The sequence below is a fragment of the Canis lupus genome, chromosome 33, assembly GCF_011100685.1.
Source record: "Canis lupus familiaris isolate Mischka breed German Shepherd chromosome 33, alternate assembly UU_Cfam_GSD_1.0, whole genome shotgun sequence".
Lineage (NCBI taxonomy): Eukaryota > Metazoa > Chordata > Mammalia > Carnivora > Canidae > Canis > Canis lupus.
The window spans coordinates 13,832,701-13,845,197 of NC_049254.1; the positions used below are offsets into that span (position 1 = coordinate 13,832,701).

General features: G+C 34.5%; 1 protein-coding gene across 1 annotated transcript in view; it reads right to left on the minus strand.

The window, feature by feature from the left end:
- Positions 1-290: 290 nt before the first annotated feature.
- Positions 291-12,497, minus strand: part of CD47 (CD47 molecule) — a 43,710-nt gene continuing 31,503 nt past the window's right edge. The window contains exons 5-9 of the mRNA NM_001080721.1: positions 12,053-12,145; positions 10,939-11,031; positions 10,023-10,115; positions 4,560-4,591; positions 291-523 (exon numbers count right to left, since the gene is read on the minus strand). Coding sequence (NP_001074190.1) covers positions 515-523; positions 4,560-4,591; positions 10,023-10,115; positions 10,939-11,031; positions 12,053-12,145 — 320 coding nt within the window. The 3' untranslated portion in view covers positions 291-514. The remainder of the gene's footprint in view (positions 524-4,559; positions 4,592-10,022; positions 10,116-10,938; positions 11,032-12,052; positions 12,146-12,497) is intronic.

Consider the following 12,497-nt stretch of genomic DNA (forward strand, 5'->3'; position numbering starts at 1 on the left):
CTGGTAGAAACTGTATTCAGCTAACACCAGCAGCTGTAACTGCCAAAGTGGCTGCGAACCTAACTTTGCTAAGGTTCAATGGAAGCCACTGTTGTTCCCAGACCTCTCTGGGAAACCACGAGGGCGTAGCACCAGGTAAGTCTCACCTGGAACCAATTTAAACTGGTGACCTAAAGTCAAGAGGCCCTAGGATCTGAAAGGCATCATTCTTGGAAGTTGGCCACTCTACTCTTGCCCCTAATTGACTAAAAATAACAACAAAAAACTGGATCTCAATTGGGCACACAACACAGATAATAATTCTTTTATTAACTAAGTTACAAATGCTTTGAATAAAAACTTAACTGTAACAATAATCATTTCAGGGTCAATGATTTACTTTCTCCCACAGATGAGAACCAGTTATTTTTCTTGTTTTCTTCTCCTGAACAGTGAATCAAGGCCATGGTGCTCAAACACAATTGTATTCCTTTCACGTCTTACTACTTTCCAAATCAGAGTCCATCACTTCACTTCAGTTACTCTGGAAAATTGAAAACGAACATATAATTGTAATTTATGTCTATTTTCTATGCATTAACAAGTTGATGTATTTTTTTTTAAAAAACTGGAATTGTCACATATAAGGTATCTAAAAATAAAGAAAAAGTATTTAATCTTTGATTTGCAAAGGTCACAGACATAAAACTGGCAACTCATTAGCCCTTTTAGTTGTAGTAAGTAAAAGGCTAATGCCAAGTGAAAATAAAAGTCAACAGTCTGATAATCTCAGTTTGCTGGGTTAGCTGAGAAGCCAAGAGAAGTTGATTTTTCAAAGCAAATGATACTGATCGCAGAATAATATTCTATCACATTCATTTCAGACCCGTATCATTCATTTGATATAAGTGAAATAAACACGTTGACTTGGTGTGAGTGGAAGAGAAAATGGCACTGTGATCACTAGAGTGGTAGTCTGAAACTTACTGACGAGGCAGATACACCGTGAGCATCAAGCCCACCAGAGACACAGGTTTTTGTTTTCTTTTTAAACCAACAAATTCTAAACAGCTAAATATTAGCAAAATTAAGGGAATTTTAAAGGTCGTCATAGATTTTGTGTGCTACAAACACACAAAAACTACTATATCTACTGATACAGTGGTTCCAAAAAGAAGAGGCATTCAAGGTTCTTACACCAGTTTTCTGAAAACAGAGAAAAGGAGTTTCATTTCTTCAAACTACTACAGAAGAGTGACACCACAGTAAGAAAAGGGCAAAGAAATTAAAAAATAAAACATGAGAATGTAAACATGGACAAACCCTGCGACAATTCCAGGTACCAGTTCTTTTTTTAAATGTCACTTAATTTATTCCTACCAACCACAGTTTTTTTTTTTATTTTATTTCTTCTTTTAGGAGGGTTGTGGTGTGGTCAGCAAACAAAACATACATTTTTGTGATAAACGCTGTGGCTACGACACAAACTTACAAAAGTGGAATTGTTCTGTGATTCCTCGTGAAATTTGGCCTAAGCATTGTTTTAAACTTTGTCCATCAACATATGATTGGTTATTTTTTAATCTTATGCAAAAACTAATTGCACTCAGGGGAATATAGCCTCTTGCACTCTGCCATTGAGGTGAGGAGGTGGGTCACAGATGTTACAGCAGTAAAACAGCAAACTACATGATCAAAGAATAACTGCAAATATCACAGGTATGAAGAAATTTTTGATAAGATAAAAACATAGTTATTAAAATGTTAACAGAACTGAAGTATCGCAGCATCTTAAAGTAAAATCAAAATGAATACTTATAGTACTCAGTGTCTCAGGCTTTTAAAAATTAACAAACATGTCTTTGAAATATTCAGTAAAAATTAGAAATTAGCCCAGAGTTCCAAAACAAGAAGCAAAAGCTCGAGTGACAGAACATTTCTCTTTTAAAACTGCCCCCCAAAAGAACTGAATCCTGCTTTAGAAAAGCAGATAGTAAGTCCCTATGAATTAAATGCAACAAATTCCCAACACAAGCACCAGAGAAACTCTGTCACGATGATCAAGGTTGGTGCCAGATTATCTATGTGTCTTATAAAAAGCATTTAAAAGTTACAGTCACCAGATGCTGCTGCTGAAAAATGTTTTTTAAAAAGCACTAATTTCTCTTTGCTATGAGCAATGTGACTGGAGGGTCTGATTAGTGACACCCTACAGCTTTTAGAGCACTTGTTTTGAAACTCTTAAGAGTAGATTTAAGTTTTATAAATCAAGACATGCAGACCTTTAGAATTTTACAGTGTCCCTTTTACATATAAAAAAGAGCATACTTTCAAGAAGCCATTTGATTTCTTTTCAACGTTCATATTTTAACCAATCTATAATGTAGGTGCATTTTATACTTACCATCATTCATCATTCCTTTTGATTCTTTAAATGCTAAGAATTAGTAACAAGCCAAGCAGGCAGTTAGTAAGGTTCCACAATTAGAAATCATTTCTAAATAAATAAATATGCAGTAATATCATGCTAACTATTCCACAGCTATAAAGCCAAATTAATTTTAAGTCTATTACTTTATTACAGAAGCCTTCCTGTGGATCATACCCACAGACTCCACAAAGGAAACAAATTCAGTTGGGAACATAGATCTAGATTTAGGGAGAAAGAAAGTGAGATGCTTGGGTCTCACTCTGTGGTAACAGCCTGAATCTGAAACTTATAAATGAGAAACTGAAATTAATTGAGATTCTTCTCTCCTGGGGGTGTTATGCTTCATCTTGGCTAGTACAAGGCAATGGTCCCCTTGCTCAAATACTGCTTAGCCGGTGCAAACAACTACTGGAGGGATACTGAACAGTGCATTTTTCTCAGAGGTAAGAACATTACAATAGCAATACTCTGAACAATCAAGAAAAGAGGGGTCAAGGCAAGGGACAACATTCTAACTGCTTTGGGAGCCTGTTCAAATTATGATCTGGTAATGGATCAAGAAGAATATATAAGTTTGTAGTAACCACATACCATTAAGGGGCTCCTCTACAGCTTTCTGGAAAATATTTAAAATACATTTACATAAAATGGAACTTAGTTCATGTGCTCTTATACTAAAATTTATATATGCTAACATTTAAACTATAAAGAGTGAATCTTACAGTCTAAAAGCAAGGCAACAAAGATTAGAAAAACAAAACTTGCCAAGTTTACCTAATAGTTTAATAATAGCTGTATTAGTCTTAATATTTTTTCTATGCAGAAATTCCCATCCATTCTGCCTCTTTTAGTTCAAGAAATTCTAACTTCTCAAAAAAGTGCAAACATAAATAGCAACACAATAACAAATAAAAGAGTTAAGCAAGAGATGTGACCAAAACAGAATCATTTTCAAATCATGCAAAGTGAATTCAGTAACAAGGAAAGAAAATGTGTTAAGATTTAAGGGTTCAATGGTTGGATTATTTCCAACAGAGGCACTTTTAATACTGCTGGCTGTTGGTGACCACTGTAGCTATAGCACCAATCTTTTTAGGAAAAAAGGCATGTCTGCTGAGGCTCGTCAGGACTCAGGAGTATATGTAATCTCCACTTCCTGCCACAGACAGGAGTCTCCATTTTGGCATTCAGATAGAGCTACCATTATTCCTTTCTAGAAAGGTGACCTCTCCAGATCTTCTTTTTCTTTTTTTTTTTTTAAGATTTTATTTATTTATTCATGAGAGACATGGAGAGAGAGAGGCAGAGACACAGGCAGAGGGAGAAGCAGGCTCCATGCGAGGAGCCTGACGTGGGACTCAATCCGGGGTCTCCAGGATCAGGCCCTGGACTGAAGGCGGCACTAAACCGCTGAGTCACCGGGTCTGCCCAACCTCTCCAGATCTTCTTTCCAGAAAATAGTTCTTACGCCTGTCACATGACGAGTCTCTACACAGGTTTTTTTTTCATGTGCTCATTCATCCATTTCAGTGTATCTCCTAAATTTGCTCCTTTTCTTGGAATTTTCTTAGATAGCTTATTAAGGAATCCAAGGCAGAGTGAAAACTATAGTACTGTTTGGAGGAAGAAAAATACTTATAAAATGAGGGAAGAAGGGAAATAAATTATAATTCAGAACAGATATGTTTCAGTGAGATCTACATTCATTTTATAAATTATTTTCAATGAAATCAATTTCATATAAATCTCTCTCCCTCATTTTAAAGACTGAAATACCATTTTGTATATGCACATCAAATGGAGCCAACAGGTGAGGCAGTATATTGCAATCCGCTTCCTTCAGCAGAGATAATAACCATTATTCTTACACATGAACTTTCCAGTTCTGAGAAAGTAAGAAGTCACTTGAGGTATCAGCACAATCTTAAGGAATCACAGATTCTATCCTATTGCAACTAAAATGACCAAACATATGTTTTAAAATAGAGTTGGAACTATTCATGCAAAGTCATGAAATGACTTCCGTATTCTCTCAATCTGTGTTATGCCACTAAACAGAGAGCAAAAGGCTTCAATATCTCAATTACCATTCCTTACTCAAAACCATCAAGTGATCATTCCCAATTCATTTTAAGAAAGTTTAACTTACCCTAGGAGGTTGTATAGTCTTCTGATTGGAAGCTGATATAATTAAAAATTGAGAAAATGAACTGAATAAATTAAACAAATCAAGGCAATATAATGTTTCATTTCAATGACTACATAATGATTAATTTCAAATAATTATATGCACTGATAGAAAAAAATGATCAAATAATCCACCTACATAAAATAATAAACAGCTACATTCTCTCATTTGTATATGCTATATTTCCACCAAATCAGCCATCTGTTACATTTCTTAGTGAAATATGTTATGTATTCACCCCTCACTGTGGACTCTACACCCCTCCCTATTCAGCCCAATCAGAATGTAAACAGAATGTGGCAATGACCAATCTCCACCCTACTCCGTTGTCTGTCCTTAGCTGACTGTTCTGGTTCCTTGCAGCCCAGTCTTTTCTTTTGCTTCCATCTTTCCAGTTTTCAAAGCTTCAAATAGCTAACACACTAAAGAAAATATTCAGATCCTTCTGAGTTTAATGAATTATTCTAAGCAGCTAGTTTTAGCCACAATCACCCTCTTCTCTATGTATTCCTTCTCAGCTTTCCAAGTTACCCTTGGCACTGCTTCTGAATGGACTGGTTAATGGAGATTAAGGAATGTAGGGCATGAAGAAAGTGGCAAAGGGAAAAAATAGTACTGTAGTTGCATAGAAAAAAGAGAGAACTTCCTTACAAAAACCAAGGGAGGTCCCAGAGCAGCTCAAGCCAGTCTTAAATACAGAATGAGTCCTACATACACAAAAGCATCAACCAGCAACATTGTGTGAGCCGGTTGATAGGAGGGTGATGCTACAGGAGTGTCAATTATGCTGTCCTGTGGGTTGGAAGGAAGCCTCGGTTTGCTTGAGAGTAGACTCAGGCAAGCCCCTAGAACTGCTCTAGTGTTCTGTGTTCTTTACTTACTGCTACTCCTCCCCACCCACCCCTATCAAGTTTCCAAAGCTGATGGGCAATGGGAATGAGATCCTACACAAGGGCAGCCAATGTACAAACTAGTCAGAAACTGACAGGCTCTCTCAAACAGAGACCATAGTGACTGACTAGCCTGCAAAGTTTCTCTCCCCTTCTGGAGCCTGAAGGGGAGAAACCAAAAGAAGACCAGAAAGTTGGTGATAGAAAGGTGACCAGGAGACAGCAAACTGGGAGAAAAGCTCAAGGCTTAAAGACAAAGGTAAGACAAACTATCAGTGAGAAGACAAGAATAAAATACAAGATGAGGGCATAAAGAGGAGGATAAGCTTGTAGGGGAAGAACCAGAGAGGAATTCAATAACCAGCAGATGGGCACTGAGTAAAACTCCTATTAGAGGCAAGAAGATGGCTCAGTTCTTAGGCATTGGATCCTTCTGATTCCCAAACTGCTTACTGTTCCAGCCCCCATGAGGCCTGGCTGTGTCCCAGCTCTCAGGAGAGTCCCACCTCTGTTAGTGTCATGTGTGGCTTTAAAGGAAATCTCCCTTCCTAGAAGCACTTGGGGAGTGGTATAGTCCTGGCAGCCAAATAAGGAAAGCACTTTTTAAAGTAGCATGGAATGGGGCGCCTGGCTGGCTCAGTCAGTGTAGCTAGCATGTGATTCTTGATCTCAGGACTGTGAGTTTGAGCCCCATGTTGGGTGTAGAGATGACTTAAAAAATAAATAAGGTCTTAAAAACATAAGTAGTATGGAGTGAAATGGTTTGGGAATATGGGTGGGTTACATTTAGCAGCCTCCCAAAGAAGCCAAGGAACTACATTTCTGTCTTAATAACATGTAAAAAGAATAGTTTCTGAGTTCCAATTCTTAGGTCCAAGGAACACCACAGTTTGGCTAGACCATTCTGAAAAAGAGCTCCAGAAAGAACAACGATTTAGAGGGATATCAATCAGCTGTGCTCCCTATAATAGTATAAAACCCAAAAGTGCACAAGTTAATATCACTTGAGTTAATCTTCTTCCATATGGGCATATGATCTATGTGATAAAATAACTGGTTTATCTGCTGCTACCATGGGCCTAAGGCACCGACAACTACACATATATAGTTTAAAATATATATAAAACATATTACAAATATATATGTTAAATATGGTTTTATAATATATATTTGACAATCTAAATATATTTTATATATCTTATATAACATAAATATATATTTATATGCATAAAATATTTTATATATTATACAAATGTATGTTTATATATAATACACATTTTATACAATATATTTTATAGAACATATATTGCATGAAATATATATTTTATATAAAATATATATTATATAAAATTATACCTATATACTTATTATTATATAAAGAATATTTATATAATATATATTTATTTATTTTTAAACCACAAGCCTTAAGGATTCCATATGAGCTCCCTATAAAGTTTCATTTTGATTTTTACTCCCTGAAACATCTGACCACATTGCATCAATGTATTTCTAGGTTCTGAATTTTCAGGAATATTTTTCCTACCGGTATCAGACTCACTTCTCCCTAACAATGGGCTACAAAATATCACTGAATTTTATATATACATTCCATGTCATTCTAAAATAACTAGGATGTTGTGATAAATATGGTTTCTGATTACTGGTAGGTTGATCTGTAACAAAATATTTTATATGCACTTATGTTGAAGTGATAATGGCTTAAAAAAATGAACAAGTATTGACTTTTATAAATAATGGATATAAATGCCCCATACAAACAACAAGCCTAACACTAGTGAGTTAGTTAGTCCTATTTAATTTTCTGTATGATCTCACATTGTTACTGTTTCTAGCCCCCATTTTATTTTGCAAAACTTAAATGCTTCCAGTAACAAAATGAAATCCAACATGGTTTAAAAAGGCCACAGAAAATGAAATTTAAAATCTTATTTCTAAAGTAACGATTAAGGCTACAAATTTAAACTTGGAAATAATAAAAACAACAAAAGTTAAAATTCTCATAGGGCCATTAACCTACTCTTACAGAGATAGCTTGGATTTTAACAACAATGACAAAAAACCCCTCACAGAACGCCCCGAGGATTTTATTGCATTTAAGTCAAGACACATTCATTAAGCTTTTCCAAAACAGAGATGAGTAAAATATATTTTGGAAACATTTACAATTTTTACCTCCTGATAAAAATGCTACAGTTTGCAACCTTAATGTTACATATACTTGTATTTACACATTCAGATTATCTAAGGAAAACACAACAATTTTCCCATTCTACCACATTATCTAAAGAGCAACTTTCCTGTACCTTTTCTCTTCTTGCCCTTCAACTGACCGAAGGTGTGTCTCTGAATTCTGGCATTAGACAAGTTGATTTCGAAAGTTAATTTAGAATATTCTCAAAATGTCAATAAAACTGGACTAAATTATTTACTTACATGATATATTTACATGTTAAACCATGATAAATAAAAAATAATATTGAGAACTTTTCAGGATTTCACTTTCACTTTGATTTTTAAGGTGAGAACAGTATGTGTATAATTGAAGTAGTTTCACAGGCTGCTCTGGGATGTAAACTATGGAGAAGAGAGAGTAAGGCCAAGGAGGTGGTACTTAGATGACGCCTATTTCCACCTGTGTCAGCACTCCAGACCCACTGGTGACTCTACTGAATATCATTCTTCAGACATGGAAGGCATGGGGGAACATGGGAATAAAAAGGGAGGATGATGCAGATAATAAGGAATATGAAGAACAAGAGCTGACCATTAGTCAACGATATCTCATACTACATCATGTTGCAGGTCACATGCTGTTCTCATGCATTTAGGGAGCAACATAACCAGCAGTGTCATCTTCAACTACACAAATACACAAATGGTGACAGAATACTCAACAAAAATAGAGTATGTATTGGCATTCATAATGTGAGGCTTCTGACAGCTACCAAATGAACACCATTCTGCTGAGAAGTCTTCATTGTGTTTTATGGACTTATATGAGTCACGAACTAAGAAAATTTCACTGAGGAAACGACTCTGACTTATGAACACGTGAACCAAAGATAGGGAGATTTAGTTAAGTATTTTAATGGTTTCTCTAATAAAAATTAACTAAATAGAGACAAAGAGTATGCAACGAAATTAGACTCATCAATCAGTCAGCCAAAGCTGCGGTTCAGAAACAAAGGTAAAATTTCTTTGAGAGTATTATGTAAGTCATATGGAAAACTGACTGTAACAACTCAAGGCTTAATTTCTGGAAACACAGTAAAGTCCACCTAAAGCAGAAACTTGGGATTTTTTTTTACTCCATTATTTGGCAACTTTTGATTACTTTGCCAACTGTTTAAGAGCTTGCTTTACCTCTTAAATAAAAAACAAATTTTTCTAAAAGATACTAATGTAAACCGATTATAGGGAACATTTTTAGCTTAAGTAAGACAACATATGAGGTAAAAGCACCTACCGCTATATACAAAAAATTAGAACTTACATAGAAATATGTTATTTGAAAATTGGCAGATTAAATATGAAGTTCAGAAACAATTAGCTAATTTCAGTTACTAACAATTGATTTTAAAAGTAGTAAAAACAATATGGATGGCTCTAGAGTGTATAATGCTAAGTGAAGTCAGTCTGAGAAAGACAGATACCATATGATTTCACTCATATGCAGAATTTAAGAAACAAAACCAAAAAGGAAAAAAAAGAGACAAAAAACAAGATTCTTAAATGTAGCGAACAAACTGGTGGTTGCCAAAGGAGCTGGGTAATACAGGTGATAGGGATTAAATTAAAGAGTACACGCATCATAATGAGCACTGAGCAATGTACAGAATTGCTGAATCACTATATTGTACACGTGAAACTAACATAACACTGTATGTTAACTATACTGGATTTTAAAAACAAATCAATAAGTATATTTTTTAAAAGATAGGAAGAGCCTATATTTTAAAACTTCGTGTTTTTATTATATTAGTTATAACTAAAAATATTTGAAAGTCAAGTGAAAATCAGAGGACATTGTTCTTTAACAAAAGTCACAGATTTTGAATTTCAACCTGTCTACTTAGGGGAGTCAAGGTCTGTAAACAGTCTGCAAGAACAGCAAGTAACAAATAGGTCTCTGTGAAAGAACTCTCTCATAGAACAAATGGAACAATTAAACATGTTTTTCTATTAAAATGAATCCTCAACATTCTCTCCTTTTAGTTAGTATAAAAAAGTCCGTACCTTCTAAAACAAAGCCATTTTCTTTTAAACTAGTTTATAATCTAAACTTTTCATTAATTCGTATTACTCTTACCCCCTTACATCACCACCAAATCACTCCAACTTTATTATATTTTATTATTTAAAAAATACAGCTGCTGCATTCACAGTATTTTCTCATTTCTGGAAATACTGATAAACTTCTTTAGTCATAAGTTTTAAGAGCCCATCAATAGAATTTTCCAAATAATGTATTTGAAATTCTTGGCACAGGCTAACAAAAATAAGATTGACTTACCAACAAGTTTCATATAAACTAATCCAAGTAATTCTGCTAGAGCTATAATACCCAAACCTGAAATCAGAAGAGGGCCATGCACTGGGGTGCACTCTGTAAAAACAAGTGAAATTTTATATTAGAAATCTGTAGGAAATAAGTGAACTTTTCAAAAGAATCAATGATAACAGTAATAATATCAAGTTTTAAGGAGAATAATTTTTTTCTAATTATTAAGAAATAAAAGTTATCTACATATATTCATTATTAACTCAATCAGTGAAATTACTCCAAATTATTAGAAAAAAAAGTTTTCATTTGCATAACATGTACCTATCACATCAAGACTAATGCAAAATAGCATGTAAAGCCTATAGTTCCAACCAATTGGAGCCTGGTTATTCAAAAAATTCTCCCATGAATTTAGGCAAAGCAGTTTGGCTGCTAGGATAATCAGTCCACATACAGCCATATACAGCCAATATTCTCATGGAAATATGGAAAGCACTATTCTCAGAGAGAAAAAAATGAGAGTTAAAAAAAGAAAAGCTCACAAAGCTCACAACACCAAATGCTGGCAAGATGCAGAGCAACAGGAACTCTCATTCACTGATGGTGGGAATGCAAAATGGCACAGCCACTTTGGAAGACAGTTTGGCAATTTGTTGCAAAACTAAATATATTCTTAACAATCCAGCAATCACACTACTTGGTATTTACTTAAATGAAGTTGAAAACTTATGTCCGCACAAAAAACATACACATGGATGTTTATAGTAGCTTTATTCTTAATCATCGAAAACTGAAAGCAGCCAGGCTAGGCTGTCCTTCAGTAGGTGAATGGATAAAAAGGAAGAAGGAGGAGGAGGAGGAGAACTCTGTCCTAGAGAAATTCCTAATAAGATAAATTGGGACTAGAGAAGAATGTGACTCTTACCTGAGACACAGAGGCTTAGTCCAACCACAGAGAGCACATAGCCCAGTACCTGAAGGATTAATATGGCAATGGTGAAAGGAGACATCCAAACACCTGGAGGAAGAAAGAGTGAGTTGAGAGCATTTAAGAAGCAATCACACCCACTTGTATTCTGTGCAACCAAAAATTACATCCAGTGACTAAAGACCAACTCTGGATTTCCTTGTCAGATGGTAGATTCCTTCCCAATGATCTAAATTTCACCTTTTCACACAAGTAGTTAGTTTCAGATTCATACACCCAGCAGTCTTTTATATTCACAGTGAGCTCAGCTGGACTGGTGCTTTTCACCCAAAATCTTAGAACAGTGCTGCTTTTACCACACTTGTGCATTTTACAGTATGAATGGCTATTATGCATGACTCTGCCACATGCACATAAAATTGTTCTGTTGGAGAGAACAGTGATACAAACATGTAAACATCACAATCTTTGTCTTGTATGTCTAGAGCTGTGATTTCATAACAAGTTAATAACTTTCCAGTGTACATCAAGCCAGGGATAAGCTCTAAGACCAAGAGTTAAATCCACAAATAGAAAAAAAACATAGACTGTGATAATGACAAAAATACATTAGTGATTGACTCCAAAAAAAGCAGTAATGATTATATCAACTACAGGCTGGGTATCTGTATCATCTTTTAAAACTAAAATGCTAAGATCTGCCAGTAATTAAAAATGATATACATTTCCACTATTTTAAATTGAAAACCTTATTTTGTAAAATTACTTTTCTTTTGCCTATGTTTAATATCTACTTATAACTTGAAAAACTGAAATATAAATATGAAGATAATCATTAAGAAATTATATAACACAATTTGAAAAATCCACTGTCTAGCATCAAATATATATGAAAATTGCTTTCTACAAAATAACAGAATGCCTTGAAAACTGAAGCTCAACTTAAAATTAATCCACATGGGGAAAATGTCACTAAGAATAGCTTGGAAAATCTTTTAATAAGCCAACTTTTATTGAGTTGCCAAAAAAAATCATATAAGAACTATTGTTTTTTTGGTTGTTCTTAAAAAGAAAAAGGTGGGCAAAAACTCATGCTATAACAAATACTCACCTATCATAAACACACAGTACTGAAGTAATGTTAATATTACTGTAGGAATTACAATTAAACCAAGTCCACAAGAATTCTTTGTTGAATATTCACCTGTTAATAAAAAACATATTTAAAATATTAGCCTACATACTTCCTACTCTATAGGAAGTTAACGTACTTAAACTTACTGAATGTATTAGTCTCAATACTCCTCTTAAAAATATATTTCCCCCAAAGCTTCATATAAAAAATGACTATGTTTGGATTAAGACACTTCAGGCATCTAAATGCCAACATCTAAGTCTCAACATGTCAAATCCTTGAATTGGCTTTATCTCCTCAACTACCTTATAGAATTTCAGTGAGAAACTCTGGAGTCACTTCTTAGCATTCCCTTCACTTGCTATGTTCAATATGTCCCATACATAGTCAAAAATGTTATTCTCTCAAGTTATCTTTAAAA